Source organism: Eutrema salsugineum, unplaced genomic scaffold, assembly GCF_000478725.1.
Source record: "Eutrema salsugineum unplaced genomic scaffold, Eutsalg1_0 scaffold_6, whole genome shotgun sequence".
Lineage (NCBI taxonomy): Eukaryota > Viridiplantae > Streptophyta > Magnoliopsida > Brassicales > Brassicaceae > Eutrema > Eutrema salsugineum.
In genome coordinates, this window is record NW_006256547.1 from 8757337 (window position 1) to 8774651 (window position 17315).

Here is a 17315-nt window from a genome sequence, read left to right on the forward strand (position 1 = left end):
AGTTGCATCTACCCGAAACCTCTGGGTGTAGACATCATTAATTAATTAATCTTATTATTAACCACTGAACTAAAAGGAGCATCCAACCGAATTATTGGATCTGAATGGTAATACTCCCTCCGTTTCATAAAGAGTGTCATTCTGACATTTTTCACACATATTAAGAAAATTATTAAAAATACAACTTTGTTCCTTATTAATACATTAAATGATTTGTTTTTATCTAGTAAATATATTAAATTAATAGGGTTAAAACTGGAATATTGTTTAAAATTTTACATTGAAAATATAAAACGACACTCTTTGTGAAACAAAAATAAAACCTTAAAACGACACTCTTTGTGAAACGGAGGGAGTAGCATTTTTGGTTGTGCGGGAAAAACGGTTTAGAGTGTGGTACGGTTCAACTGCGGTACGTGCAGAAAAATATATTTGCAGGACAAGTGCGATTTGTATATAATAAGCGATACACAATAATGTTTAATTGGTGAAAAAACAGCTTACGGTCCACAATAAAATGTTTGAATAGTGAATAAAACTAATGCAGTGCGTATTACATATTATAGATAAATATAAAAAATATATAATAATATAATTATAGAGTGAAAAAATTACAAAAATTTATAGAGTGACATATAAAACTTCAAAAAAGTTGTATGTATTAAATATTCTAATCATTTATAAATAGATTAGTACATAACCTATTTTTAATATTATATGTTACTATATTAAAATTAGTTTTACTAATCTATTAAAAAAAATACATCTTTTGAGATCAGAAACTATGTTGTATTGTTCATGTTGAAGAAGATATAATTGATGTGTCACTTTTTAGAGCTATAAATTGATGTTGGGCAAAATAAAAACGATGACAAAAAGTTAGAATATAAATAACTTGCGATATATAAAAAATGTTTTAAATATAAAAAATATTATCTTATTTTAATATTATATGATAATATATGAAAATTAATTATATTAATTTATTAATCAGAAACAATGGTAGTAAGTTAGAATAGAATCCTTTTGTTTTTCTAAAGATATGTAAATCAGTGTGTTGCAAAAAAATTTTCATTAATTTTTATTAATAAGAGATTAAATATATAAAATAAAATTAATAAATATATTTGTTTGATCCAAGTGCGTAATTTGATGAACCACTCTTTAAATACAATGGAACCAAAAAAGCGGTCCAAGTGTAATTATATGCATTGAGAAATCGCAAACAGTTCTTTTTAAAAAAACGTAAACATCTATTAAAAATTGTGATTGGTGTATCTTTGCGTTTTTAGGAAAAAAGTTATTGAAAACCGCACTTTAGCTGTTACCATTCACAGCCATTAGTTTGGATCGTTTTTTTTAAAATTATTAAAAAAAAAACTATTTACCAAATCTCAAATTGCACAAAATTACTTAACATCTGTCTAAATTTTTCAAAAGAAATCTAAGAACTGTTTAAAAAAAATCTATTTCTCTCCAAAATTACCCATAACTATTTATTTATATAGTACTTTTATTATCCGTTCGAATAAAGGTGTTGTTATTTTCGACTAAGTCATAAAATCCTGGAAACACCTCCTTATTTTCGACTAAGTCATACCATAACAAACTAGGAGGTGGTTTCAGAATTCTTAGAGATCAAAATTTTTTAGTGTTCTTGGATAACATAAATTCTTTTAGTGTTATAAACACTTAGGACATGAAGCTATTTTTTTTTGGTAAAATGTTAAGTTTATACCAATTTTTATTTTGCAGCGGTTATAGGGATACAACAACAAAAAAAAAAGCAGTTCAATCGACAAAACTACAAACAAATCGTAACAACTAAAAATACAAAAAAAAAACACAAAAGCCTAACAGAACGAAAAACAATATATGAAAAATAAACATCAAAATGAAACTAGACAAAAAAGCAATAATTACACACCACAGCGAACCATCCCATTTTTTTTTTTTTTAGCTCAGAAGAATTAGAGTTCTCATCTTGCCACGAGCATCCTCCCAAAGCACGTCTCCAATCTCATGAAAGATTATCTACAGCTTCTCCAAGAACTGACATAATTTCCACAGTGCATAATGGACTAACTTGCAACGGACGACATGGGTATACGATAGCAAAAGTATACAAATCAAAAAAGTCACCTATGACCACCATTCTTCAGTCTCTGTAAGCACCAACACGCACAGTTACGAGCTAGTTGTGACATCAAAGCAAACTTGAGCCTCTATTTAACATCCTGAATCGCTCCACCATCTACACCGAGTACTCTCAGAGCCAATATTACCAAAACCAAAACACAAACGTGTAATGTATACAAATCCATAAAGTTAACAAAGTAGTTTTTTGCTGTGAAAATTGTTGAATTCGTAAATGCAATCAATAGGCAGAAAGGTTGGTCTTTTTTTCAAACATAGTGTTTCTGAAAATTTATTGACTTCAAGCTCTAATTGGACTGGAAATTAGAGACTGCATTTCGAGTAAGAAATATGGAGCTATCTCATTAATCAAAGTGTTACAGTGGCGAATTGCACAAACCCTTATACATAGCATGAGGATATCTTTGTTAGTGAGAAAGCTAGGACTTTTGTATAAGATTTCCTTTTATCTTTGTAAGCAGCTCTTGAGACATTATTGACATATATTTCGTTTAAGTCCTCACTGGATCATCATAGGTCGTTTTTGTACATGTTCATTTCCAAACCTCTATTTTGGTAATATAACCCCATTTGGGGGAAAAAAGAATAACTTTATTCGCTTTTACCCAAAAAGACATCCGTTTACCGCCTAACGTTTTCTTATACATTATTTTTTGGTAATTTTAATACTAAAAAAAATTAATATCTCGCTTTTCCCAAAAAAGCTAGGAAAAGAAAGAATGAATTACTGTTTTGAAATCCGCTGATTAAAACCAGTACCTTGATTTATTTGTTTTTTACTCCTTTTTCCTATATGGTTTTTGCCTCATTTAAAATTAATTAACGATAGAAAAACAAAGAAAAATAAAATAAAAAATATACAGAGAAAAAAACATACCTCCACAACCTGGGTCCCCCACCTCGTAGAAGTGTGTCTTTATCTACACTTTTTGTCCTTTGTTTCCTCTCTCCCCCACCATTCTTTCTTCTTCTTCTTGCTCTGTGCTTCTTCTTATAAACTTTCCATGTCTTCCTCCTCTTCTTCTTCAGAAAACGGAGATTCCGGCGGTGGTTCTACCTTCGGCGCACGTAGAACCGGCGGCGTTTTCGAAGCCCCATCTCCATCTCGTCCTCGCTACGGCGCCAACGACGTCTGGCCTGAGCCTTTCCTCGAATCTCTCGCCGTTCAAGTCGCCGTTGACGCTTCTTTATCCTCCGGTCTCCTCTCCGCAGCACCGGCTCTTGCCAACGTTTTTCGGGTCAGCTCTCAAAATCTCTAATTTTTCGTAACGTTCGAAATACATTCATATATTCGTTTTATTAGAGTAAATGACACTATCTGAGTCCGTTTATTATATTTGAGCTTGAATTAAAAGTCGCCACATAGATCTAAGAAAGACAAAAACAAAGTCAAAGTAGATGTGGGTCTATAACTTCATAGGAAGGACATAATCTTGGTCTAGTCAAATGTACTATTTGTTACAAGTCTTGTACTTAAGTTGTTGTTGTTTCTATAAGCTTAGATTTGATTTTGCATATCTTGCTTTTTGGTGTATTGAAATTTTTTTCTTGTTCCAGATCATAAAGTCATAATTAAGTGATTGAATGTTACATTGAGTGTCAAAGTAGTTTATAAGGGGTGGGATTATGAAGAGACAAAAAAAAAAAAAAAAAACTGACCTTCGGAAAGGTAACCGCCCTTTCTGTGTTGTTATGATGGGTCCAAGTCCAACTTTTATGTCTAACAAGACGACATTAATTTGATGTCCCTTTCACATATCATATGGTTTTGGGGCTTTGTATTTCTTTTTTCGTTTTATAAACTTTTTGTCTTCCATTATTTACCCAATAAGTTTTTTTTTTTTTTTTTTGCTTTGTTCTCTCGTCAACTTTTGATACCTTTTCATGTCTATTTTTGGATCCACAAAGGAGACCATACAACCCCATTTCGTTTGTGTATATTTGTGAAATTGGGACATGTAAAAACTCTAATATTATTATTATTATATGGATTGGATCCCTTAGGGCACAAAATCACGGTGTTTTTTTAATTGTTGGCTTTAAGATCTTCCTTTCTTGGCATGAAGAAAAACCCTTTTTTTTTAAGATCAAGAAATCCACTTTTTGACTCAAAAGTCCTTACAACAATAATCAATTGTAAGCACTTTCTTGACTCCTAAAATTGTTGATAGACATTAAGCACAGTCTTTAATCCAATGCTCAATACATTTAATATTTATTTATAGATCTATTTATAGCGGTATTTATCTTTAAGAAAAAACTGAAAATAAATATCTTAGAAAGTGACCTCTCACGACGACAGACTCATAAAACTAGAAAATGTCGTTGCACATTTAAGAACATCTGAAAAGAGAATGGAAAAGAAACCTAAGTAAGGTCTCGTCTTTTTGCCTTGCCAATGTTAGTCTTATATTACCACATTAGGTTATAATATGCATACTTGTAAACTATATTCATCAACATGTACATGAACCGCACATTATTCTTTTCAATAATCCTTTGTCATATATGAAATTTCTGCCTTTTTGCACATCAAATATATATATATATATAATGTTTAGGTTTGTTCTCATATTTAGTAACAAGGAATAGCATATGAGTACATATGTACATTTTTTGCGTCGTGCTTTTGTTATTTTATTTTCTTTCTCTGCCAATATTATGATCCAGTGAGTAATGCATGCAGAGCTTCTGACAACTTCTCATTCTCTTTTTTTCTTCTCTCTCTATTTATGTAAATATTACTGTATTTTTCTATGGTTATTTTCAAATAAAATGAATATTCAAATTAGCATTAAAATATATATCAAGAAACTGCAGTGTGATTTACAGCATAACACTTTTGTCAGAGATTTATGGGTATAAATAGAATTTTCATTGTTGTATTTTTCACTTTCAATTTTTGATCATGGTTCCATCTTTTTTCCATCGAAGTGGGTTTCTTTCCTTAATATTTCCAGTCAAAAGAGACGACAGTATGGGCACTATGCATATGCCAAATAGCACATGGAACCCAATGTTCAGGGTCTCTTAGAGCACGTGCTGCTCTTAGATTATATTATGTTATACTGCAAAAATGATTTTCCAAATGTGCTCATCTTAGAAATCAGGAATATTGATTTTTGATTGGTAGTTTGCACTTTGCAGAGTAATAGTGAATTTTATATATTATAGTTAGTTTACTTATTATTATACTACTTCTGCCATTCTTCAAGTTGACTGATCAAAACCATTATACATATATTGACATGTGATACCTTAGGTTCGATTTGTTGTAGCATTTCAACCTAAACGAGATAACCTTATAGAATATCTTCCAATTGTCTAATATGATAAATGTGATCGTGATTCGTGCCCTAGATTATTGTTGTCTTATCTGTTAAAGAGACGTTAACCTTTGGCTTCGCAAGCATGTACATATATTTTTATATATTTTTTTACATGAGTTTTTAAGCGTAGGATACAAAGTCAAATACAATACATTCCGTTAAATCAAAGACTAGAATAGACAAATAAATTATGGTATATGTACGTAAATGTGGAGAACGTAGGTCCACGGATTCTTGGAGAGAGAGAGAGATGAGAGAGAAACATATATATACATAAATATAAGTGTAAAAAATTTGTGTATTTATGGGAAGCTCTACTTTTAACAAGACAAAGGCTTAAAGCTTTACCTTTCTTGGAAATGAAAGAGAGAAGGGCACGCTTGTTGGCTAAGTCGTAATCTCATGTTCAGCTCAACTCTGCTACTTCCTCTCATTTAATATCTTCATCTGTCCTCTAATAAATTATATAGTTTCAAAAAAGAAAACACCATATGATTTGTTTTTCATTGACATGAGACTCTCGTTATTCCTTTTACTAGGGCTTCTGTTGTAAAATCCGTAGCCTGCAGAGATTGATTAGTCGCGTCAAATTGGTAACATATTATAAATAATTTAGTACTGAGTTGTATATTCGATGTACTAGTAAAGACAAATAAACGCAGAGCTTGTGTCTGAGTCTGTCGTTGTCTTTCCATACTTCCTAGTCCCTATATATAGTCTTTCATGCTTCGTTTCAGGCCTACTTATATCTTCTTTCTATGTGTAGTTTTACTCCCCACTCTTACATTTAATTAATAGCTAATAATACCCTCAATTTACTAATACATAATAAAAACTTATTATTATTGTCAGTATCATATATAAACAAACTTTGATTACAATTTTATCTATGTAAACTATCTTTCATGCAGATTTTTACTAGTAGTAAGTTTTTGTTCTTAGTAATGTTGATTTTTAATATGTTATATTTGTATGAGCGCAGGTATGCACCACGTGGCAGGCTGTATCGCGTTCCGACCATCTATGGCAACTCTTATGTCGCCAAGTTTGGACAAGAACAAGTTTAATGCACGACACGTGGCGAGAAGAGTTTATGTATCGTCATCGGACGGCTAGGAACTTCCGGACGCGTAATAATATACACTTCACACTCAACTTTGATCCGTCTGACGTGGACGAACCGGATAGTCTCTCTTGCCGTTGCCTCACACTCTCCGATCGCTATTTAGCCGCCGGATTTGCCGACGGAACCGTCCGGCTCTTTCTCTTGAACAACCGTCTCCACGTCAGAACTCTACGTCCTCCTCTACGTGACCGGTTTGGGAGATTCTCTCGAGCGGTTTCAGGCATCGTTATCTCCGATTCAAGACTAGTTTTCGCCACAATGGACGGTGACATCCACGTGGCGGCAATGGATGGCATTGGGGGTCACACACGCACGGCTTACGCTGGAGATATAGTTAACGACGGCGCGTTGGTTGATTTCACGGGCTGTGGACGTTACTGGGTCGGGCTATTCGCTGGCGTCCCGGGTCGAGCTTTTCACATTTGGGATTGTAACAGCGAAGAGACAACGTTCGTCGGTGGTTCGTTAACCGATCCAGAAGCTGTTATGGGATGGCACACGTTAACGGAGCTAACGACGTCTCTTGGCCGGCTTAGAATCTCCGGTGGTGAGACGGCGGTGGCGTGTACACGGTGGAGGATCATGGTGATCGACCTGAGAAACCAAGGAGTGATCATCGGAGAAGACGAGGAGCAACGGAGAGGACTTATAGTGACTGGTTTTGACGCTAACGATGAGGCGTACGTTAGAATGGACGGTAGGGGTAACGCTATCGTGCGCAGGACGAGGACGCAAGAGACGGTGTGTGAGTTTCGTGTGAGTGGAGCGGCGCAGAGAAGAGTGATGGGGTGTGTTAATAGACTTCACGCGCTAATGTGCGCAGGAGGAGTGGTGCGCGTGTGGGAAGTAGAGAGAGGAGAGTATGTGTACAGTTTTAGAGAGAGAGTAGGAGAAGTTGACGCTATTGTTGCCGATGATAGACATGTGGCGGTTGCTTCATCTTCATCGACGGGTGTGAGTACTATACATCTATGGGATTTCGGTGCACTGTAGCGTACCAGATTATAAATTGATTTTTTTTTTTTAGAAAAGAAGCATTTTCTCTGAAAAAGCGAAACCCTAAACTTAGGTGTATATGGTAGGGTTTCTGAAATTAAATTAATAGTGGAAAGTGACGGAGGGAAGATGGTGACAGGAGGGTGAGATTTACAAGGGAGATTGATTCTCTTCTCTTACAGAGTTTGACCAAAAGTATGTTACTGTTTTTGTCTAAAACCAAACAAAGTGGACTTTTTCTCATCGCTTTTTTTTTTCTGACGTTTAGGGTTCTCAATTTCTGACGTTGTACCAGATGTAGTTGTTTTTGGTTGTAAACTTGTATTCTTCATTTTTCAATTTATTGAGTCTGTATAATTGTCTTTAAATGTTAACTTTTTATCTCAAAAGATATTTTATACGAAGCGTACATAGGAACAAGATCAAAATCTAAGAAAGGTTTCAAATGTGGATCATGATACAATATGATATTAGTTTAGGTATTTGTCACCGTTTCAACATATAAGATGATAAATAAGATGATTTGAATGAAAAAAAAAAAGATTAAGAAAATTATTGTTTTTGAAAATTATTATTTAACATTTAAGCCAATTGATAAAAACATGAAATAGACAGCTGAATGCAAATAGTCATAAACATCAAATCCATATAAATTTTGCATTGAAATATAAGAACATTTTATTTTTTGAAACAAAATAAAAACTCTAATTTATCTTATATTATAAACTGGAGAATATATTTTAATAATATTCATAAGCATATTTGAGCTATGCTTTTGTTTGTGAGATAATAAATAAACGAATATGCATCATAAAAAGAGACATAAAATCAGATAACAGCTTGGAACCAAATCAGAACTTCACATTCTTCACAACAACGGTGTTGTGGTGTGTGGTTTCCAAATGCCACCCCGAAATACTCTTTCATAACTTGGTTTGCAGCGCATGATCGTTAATCCACAGTGATCACAGCCTTTGTTAGCAAAATATATCCACCACATCACATGTGTCCTATGCCAGAATCCATGGAAACACTTAACCATCTTTTCTTCGCCTGTGGATATTTTGCAGAAATCTGGTCTAACCTTGCTCAAGGTGTTCTCCATCATCAATTTACGACAGATTGGAGTTCACTTATCCAGCTCATATCTAATTCCCAACAGGATCGAATGACAATATTGTTTGTTATGAGATATCTGTTACAAGCAACCATTCACAATATTTGGCGAGAGAAAAACTAATGGAGACGTGCTGATCAACCATCAACAGCGCAACAACTCATCAAAATTCTTGACAAACCAATAAGAAACCGACTCAGTTCAATCCAAAGAAGTGGTGACAAACGCTTTACCAAGGGATTGACGTTCTGGTTTGCCTCTCGAACCACTACATAAAAACTTTTCTCTGCTCTATATTCTTTTAAAACAGATTTTTAATCTCAATAAAATGATGTATTAATACTAAAAATCTAAAGCGTTAACAAACACTAACATACAAATCTAATTAACTAGATAAGCACTCAAACATAATGCAAGTAAACAAACACAAAGAAAAAGTAAAAATCAACATAAAAATTAAAGAAACAAGAGGATTCATAAATATTTTTTTATTAGAGATATTTCTGAGCGAACTTCATGTGTTTTGCAAGTTTTGAAACTGCAGAGTATGGGTCTGATTGGTAGCATCAAAAAAGGCATTTGAAAAAAAACTACTCTGAATGCATCCAGCCAAACATGCGTTTGTAAAATGTTGTTTATATTCATGATTGAGATTGACGGTTAAAATGGCTATTGTTTTTCTCATTTGAAACGTTGTTTATAGACACCCACTAAAATGGGCTTTTGCATGTATATAGGAGTGGATGCACAGTAGTATTAGGATTTCATGACAAACTTTTCATTTTTTTTCTCATCAGATTGGGTTATTTTTATTTATATATTGTTTTCCTTTTGTAAATGTAATTTTGGAGAGATTGATTTCTCGTGAAGATGGTTTTAATATATATATATATATATATCAAATTCAGATTATGATTAAAAAAAATATGACAACAATACGTATCTAAATTGGAAGATATGTTATAAACAAATTGTGGATGAATAATGCAAAGTATTATAATATTTAGAAGAGTCGTTATTTAGCATTATGCAAAGATTATTTCAAAAATAGTAATTGTAATTTACATTTATTCAAATTTCATATCATGAAATTTAAACAATATATTATTATAAATATATTAAACAAAATTCTATTTAATATTTTTTAAGTAATTACATTATTTAATCGTTGAAATCCCAAATCAAGTAAAAAGGAACATAAAATTTAAGGTTGGTCGCTTTTGATTATTATCTTATTTCCATGTTGTTCGCTAGCAGTTGAGCTAATGTTTTTGTGTATAATTAGATCAATGATATAGCTTGGGATTGAAAGCTTTCCTAAGGATCTCAAAAAAATTAAAAAGTCAGTAATTAGCTAATAGAGAATATCTTTTCTCTCTTATCAGAATTTAAATACTTTCGAAAATATTTTGAAGTTCTTTGAATTACTTTGATTTTAAAAACTTCAAATGTTTTTATTTTTGAACTAGGTGAAAACCCGCACGTCGCACGGGTTTACAAGGTCCATAAAGCTTAGTACTTATTTTTTTTATAATATCAAAATGCTAATGTATTATAGAAACTTTTAATTTTGGAAGAGCATTCATACTCATAAAATTGGTTAGTTGGATAATTGTATTTTTTTAAAGATTCATTAATTCTGCAAACACCATTAATTGTTTTGTATTCTATTTATTTTATATTTAATTTTCAACAATGAGGACAATAATTAATAGGAAAATGATAAGTAAACTAAAATGTTATTTAATAAATAATTAAATAAACCATTTAAATAGTAAAACCCTAAACCTTTAAAAAAAAAATTATAGTTTCCTTATATTCTGAAAGACGGCTTTGTATATAACGTTTAAAGTCTTGGTTTGTGGCTGACCCATTGTATCCGTTATCAGAATCTTCAAACCAGCTTTTGAAGTAACACGTGATATAGCCACATAAAGTTGTCAATGAGAAAATACTGGTTTTGGTAAATAAAGACCAACTTTTTGCAAAGTCTGTCCTTGACTTTTATTGATAGTCATTGCATAGGCGATAGCTACCGAAAATTGTCTACGCCTCATTCTAAAAGGAAATCTTGTCTCTGTGGGGGAAACAAACATTCGTGGGATCAAGACCTTTTGACCAATATATTCTCCAGTTATGTGGCTAGCTTGAATAACATGTTTGGCCAACTGTGTTACCAAGAGTCTTGTTCCATTGCATAAACCACCTCTAGGGTCAATATTCTAAAGCAACATAATAGGTGTCCCTATTTTCAATTTCAATTCATGGTTCGGCAATCCTGAGATCTTAATACTATTAAGATATTCCTGTGTGTAAACTTTTTTGTCAATCTTGCTCTTATCAGAAGTATCGATGCTGTCCGAGCTTAAATATGTATGTTCCTCACCTAGAAAAATGTTTTACGAAGTTTAGTTGATCACATTATGAAGCTAATGTAAGATCGTATGTATAAAGCGTTAAATATGTTTACCTTTTATTTCTGACAACATGTATTCGTTTATTAATCCCACGTCTGCATTTCTCGGGCTAAGAATTGCTCTGTCTTGAAAAAATGTTGGATCTCTTTCCGATCTGTATGAATCACCATACACTTCTCTGACTATCTCTTTAACAGGATCAGCACATTCTTTTATTAGTAAATCGTCAGGGATTTCAATCTCAGCTTCATCGTTGTCAGTCGAAATAATTTTGCCGTCTCCTACATCTAAAATCCACTTTGAAAAGGCCTCTAGCTCATTAACGCGATCACCTCCAGCACCATTTTGAAGCCTCATATTCTTGGTTAGTTCTAAATTTGTACAACTGTCCCATAAAGTAGAAGAATTATGGTAGCCATAAGAGTTTGGGTGCTATTATCTCCTACAATAACAGGCAATATTTGCCTGAAATCTCCTCTAAATACAATGACTTTCCCACCAAAAGTGTCATCATTTTTGAGTATATCACGCATACTTCTATCCAGAGTTTCAAAACAATATTTACTCATCATAGGAGCCTCGTCCCATATGATAAGCTTTGCTTCTCTTATCAGATCTGTCTGAGGTGAATTGCTATTTATTGAGCACATTGTTGTTGAATTAACAGCAATCGGGAAGCCAAATCGTGAATGTGCAGTTCGGCCTCCTTGTAACAGCAATGATGCTATCTCGCTAGATGCAACGTTAAGAACTATCATGCCTTCAGATCTAAGAGCAGCACCAAGATTACTCCATAAAAAAGTCTTACCCGTTCCGCCAAAACCATATACAAAAAACATACCACCATTATTGTTGTTCACTGCTCCAATAATTTAATCATATATACTCTTTTGTTCATCGGTGATGGTTTTCAACATTTCTCTATGTGCTGCACGTAACTTTTCACGATCATAACTTTTTTCTTCGAGAATCAGAGGATTCTTGTCTTTTTCGAATGAAACATCATCTGGTCTAGGCATTGTGTCAAAATTCTTTAAAGTGCTACCATTTCGACGCATGTATTTCTCTATCTTAAACAATGCGTGATTCTTCAACTGCATATCAGACATAATCAAATCTGCAAGGTAAGAAAAGTTTATTTATCTATTAGAATATGAGTAATTATTTATAGAAATATATAAAAAAACATTTAGGAAATGTACTTTGATTCTTTTGTTTTTTTTTTCATCTTGTATAAGATATCTTCGGTAAGATATTCCCACGTTGAATTCCAAAGATCTTGAGGGGCAGTGACAGAATTAGAAGCCAGAATAATAGCAAATAATCGACGCAAGAACTTGCCAGATGCCCATAAACTTGCTTCCTTAATAGCCTCAATATACTCTTTATCATCATCAAGCAATCCTAAAGCATAACATGCATCTTTAAATTTAGGATAAATAACTCCATTCACTTGCGTAAATCCTCAAAGCTTTTTGGACACTTGAAAATGTTAAGCAACACTCTTAGATGGTATGCTTCTATATAAGAAGGTGGCACATACGTAATTCTCCTAATAGCAAAACCTTTTTCCCGTACTTTCCAGGATCTGGTTTTTGTTACCCAAACAAACATAGTTGGAAATTCAGCATATGTCAAGTTGGCAGCCTCCTCAAATAGATTATTTGCCTCAAACCAAGCTAGAAACTTTGACCGTGCAACTGATGGAAGATTAATTACTTCTTCAACGGGATCGTCTTCATTATAGACAACAAACTGTTGATTAGGTAAATGAAAAGACAGCTGTACAACTGCTGTGGTACGAAAATGGGTAGGAAAAGCTAAAATCCTCCAACTGCTTTCGTATGGCGACATATACCTTAATATTTAGAAAATTTGTTAAAATAATTGTTAATAACATGGAATAATATAGATGTATAGTTGAAATATAACTGACCTGCAATTTAAGAATCTTTGGACGTCATCATCAACTTTAACTTCTTCGCCATTTTTCTCAACTTTAGCTTGTATGTAATCTGGACCCTTATTAATATATTAGAACAAATATTTAATCGATCTAGTCTGATTACACCACTCAATGTTAATATGAGTATGAAATCGCAGTGAGAGCTTTTTGTTATAGGGAACCACATATCTGTTGTCAAGTTCAATTCTCTTTTTGGTGATAACCAAACCATCAGGTCTTCACTTGTATATTGGGAAACCAGCATCGTCAATCTTCGTGATTGAACTAAAAGGTTTTGGATAGAACTTAGTACATGATCCATCCTGCATGCACACATTGTTCCTATTTAACTCACCGCATGGTCCATGTAGCATTGAATCACTTATCACTTCGTAAAGATGAGGTTCTAAATCCTTATCAGGAATCTATGAGATTGTCCAGATAAATAGTCCATAAGATTGTCCAGCTTCAATTTGAATACTTTGCAACAGAGATCTGGCCTATCTTCTATGTTTAAATTATGTTTTTGCAAATATCTTGTAATCTTCTAGGTGGAGATCCGCGCCAAGCGCGGGCTTGCGATGTATACAAAATTAATTACGAAATTTATAGAGACGATTATTAATAAGTAGGAGATTAGTAAGTTAGATATAATCTGTTGAAAAGATATATTGTAATATTCTATTGTTCTAACAATACTAACTATCATGAATCATTTATTTAAATCTTTTTATAATGGTGAAAAGCTTCGATAGTTAGATAATGGTATAATAATATGTATCGTTAATAAACCCTTAAATTTTGATAGCTGAATAATGATAATTTTAGAAAAACTCATCACTTTATCAACCATGACCATTATCGTTATGTGCATTAATATTTGCTGATGTACAACATTCTAATATTGCAGATCTTTAAGTTGCAATTGTTTCAGTGTGTATATTTTAAACAGTATTATGGTTTTGTATCCCTATTTCCTTTATGTTTAATAAAAGTATCGATTATCGACAATCAAGAAAACCAATAATAGAAAAAGAAAAAAAGTATCAATTCTGAAGCATAAGTAAACCAAACTTTCATTAAAATAGACCATTAATTAGTAAAAGTCTAAACAAAAACAAATAAAACAAACTATCATTTACTTTTCCCTTATGACAACACATGGTGAAAATAGAGGATCCTTTAATGCACCTTTTATTTATTCTTTCTCCAAACCACATGTATGCATTGCAATGACTACACATATAAGCTTGATCACCTTCATCATAATAACCTATGCAGATTGATTATGAAATATATTAGTAACTTGTTTATTTGAATATATGGTTTTGAAATAGTATAGATTAGATATTGTAAAAAAAGTTACCATTGGTAGCCAATCCAATATCAGCAAAATCAGAACAGTCGGTTCGTAAAAATTGTTGATTAGTTGCAAATTTATCAGCTGTATCTTGTGATTTAGAAAATCTTTCTTTGCGATGAGTGTCTTCATTTTCAGACTCATCATCAGTTGCAACAAAACAGATGAAATCATCTATTCCGTCTGGTTTGGGTAAGAGATCTGCTTAAATATTTCAATATAATATGTCAGACACAAAGGGGAAATTTATACAAAATTATATTTCGAGGTAGATGAAGACTAACCTGCATTTTGATGATTATGACGTGCTCTTTTTGATCGCAAAATTTCCATCCTTGTTTTCCTGGCCATTTGAGAACGTTTTCTTTTCAAGGTAATATCATCTCCAGTTTGGTTAAACATGGTATCTTCTGGTGCATATTGCTGGCTTTTCGAAAGTAAACCTGCATAACCGAATAATTAATGTTTTAAAAACTTGATATTAAGATATCTTTATTCAATGAGATAGAGTTAGTAATAATAGTGTTGATGTCACGTCTATTAAAAGTAGGAATCGGTTTTGGTTTTGGTGTTCTCGGTCTATATTTCTTCTTTGGAGGCATCACTATAGAAGAACGAATACTACTTTATCCTGCAAATGATTAAACTGTTAATAAAGACATTGAAAATATGAAATTTATATTTTAAATTTATTGATTGAAAACCACGAATATGGGGATCCATATATATAGAGAGATGTAACTGCAGTAATCAAAGACATTTTTTTAATTCACTCAATACAAATTCATACTTCAATGAATTATATATATCCATAATCTTTAATTCAATATTCTAAAAATCATAATATATACATCTATAATCTAGATATATGTACTCATATAATTTATACTTTAGTATACTACAATAAATATATATTTCAATAATCTACATATAGTAATTTACACTTCAAACCGAATGATGATTTGATGGACTAAATTCTGGGACCAAAATTCCTGAATTTAAACCGAATTATAAGATAACCCGAATGAACGTACTAAGCTAAACTCAACATAATAATTTTATTTGGAAAAAATACTAATATCTACAATTTTATTTAAAATTAATTAATTATTTTAATTTTTGTTATGATTTTCTGTAACCGACTCCATATCTGAACTGAACCAAACTCAAATTTGAATCAAAACTATACCAAAACCACATTACATTTGATTTTTTAACTTTTTTCTAAAACCCTAAAAAATAAATAACCCAAACAAAACTATTTAGTTTTAACATATAACTCAGATTCCTAATTATCGTTAGTCTAGACTAACAATGGGAAACCCTAATCTTCACAGCCAATCTTCGTCTAACAATAATTCATTGCTGATGAAATAGCTCATTGCCGAGACTAACAATAATTCATTGCTGATGCTCCTGAGAGGTCCCTCCAAAAATTATGTCGTCCACATAAATCTGAACGACCATAATCTTATCTTTCTTCTCTAGTATGAACAAGGTTTTGTCCACACTGCCTCTCATGTAGCCTTCGTGAACTAGAAAGCTCATCAATCGTTCGTACCAGGCTCTGTTTGCCTGCTTCAGACCATACAACGCTTTCTTGAGCTTGTAAACGTGAGTTGGGTTGCCTGCATCTTCGAACCCTTTCGGCTGCTCGACATAAACCTCCTCCTGAATCAGACCGTTCAGAAAAGCACTCTTGACATCCATCTGATATACCCTGAAGTTGAGTATGCATGTCATTCCCAGAAAGAGTCTGATTGACTCAAGCCGTGCCACAGGTGCAAATGTCTCTTCAAAATCCACACCTTCCACTTGAGAGTATCCCTGAGCCACTAGACGAGCTTTGTTCCGAACCACTGCTCCATTTTCATCAATTTTATTCTTGAAAATCCACTTGGTTCCCACAATGTTGCAATCCATCGGTCGTGGCACTAGTTCCCATACGTCATTTCGAACAAACTGCTCGAGCTCTTGTTCCATGGCAACAATCCAGAACTCATCCTGCAACGCTTTTCTGTGATCTTTTGGTTCAATTACTGACACAAAGCAGGAATATAGCACCATCTCAGAGAACTTCCCAACCATCTTCTTGAAATCCAGTTGGATGCCACAAGTCTTCCTCCCTTCATTCACCTCACCGATGACATCTGAGGCTGAATGATTCCGATGAACTTGCTTTGTGTTCTCCTGAGTCACGATCTGAGGTTCTTCGGTTGACACAGATGGCTGTTGCATTGCCTCTGCTGTCTGTGTTACCCGATCACCTTCGTCACCTTCAGATTCACTCCCAATCCGAGGCTTCTCCCATTCCATCTGAGCGTAGTCATCGAACACCACATTCACTGACTCAACCAGAACTTTTGTCCTCATGTTGAACACGCGAAAGGCTGAGCTATGACCTGAGTAACCCAGAAAGATTCCTTCATCACTCCTTGAATCAAACTTTCCAAGATGATCCTTGTCATTCAAGATGTAGCACCTGCATCCAAAGACATGAAAGTAACTTACGTTAGGCGTCTTTCCTTTCCACAGTTCATAAGGAGTTTTCGATGTTCCCTTTCGCATGTACACTCGATTGATTATGTAACATGCTGTGCTGACTGCTTCTGCCCAAAAACGTTTTGGAACTTGATTCCCATAAATCATCGCACGAGCCATCTCCTGAAGTGTCCTATTCTTCCGCTCTACTACACCGTTTTGTTGTGGAGTTCTGGGTGCAGCAAACTGATGTGCTATTCCATGACTTTCACAGAACAACTTCATGAACTCGTTCTGAAACTCTCCCCCATGATCACTCCTGACTCGTTTTATTGAGCTTCGTTCATTCATGAGTTGTAAAGCCCAGATTCTGAAGCTATCTGCCGT

At 33.5% G+C, this 17315-nt stretch overlaps 1 protein-coding gene across 1 annotated transcript; it reads left to right on the forward strand.

Moving 5' to 3' along the window:
• Positions 1-3161: 3161 nt before the first annotated feature.
• Positions 3162-7869, forward strand: LOC18012114 (transcriptional regulator STERILE APETALA). The gene is made up of 2 exons (XM_024151765.1): positions 3162-3395; positions 6469-7869. Exons 1-2 carry the CDS (start codon positions 3162-3164, stop codon positions 7603-7605), a joined length of 1371 nt encoding a protein of 456 aa, XP_024007533.1. The 3' UTR covers positions 7606-7869.
• The last annotated feature ends 9446 nt before the right edge of the window (positions 7870-17315 follow it).

Bases quoted from the DNA above. Each gene is read 5' to 3' on its own strand.
- LOC18012114 (XM_024151765.1), top strand. From the start codon at position 3,162: ATGTCTTCCTCCTCTTCTTCTTCAGAAAACGGAGATTCCGGCGGTGGT. The intron at 3,396-6,468 runs GTCAGCTCTCAA...GTATGAGCGCAG, and splicing joins CTCTTGCCAACGTTTTTCGG to GTATGCACCACGTGGCAGGC.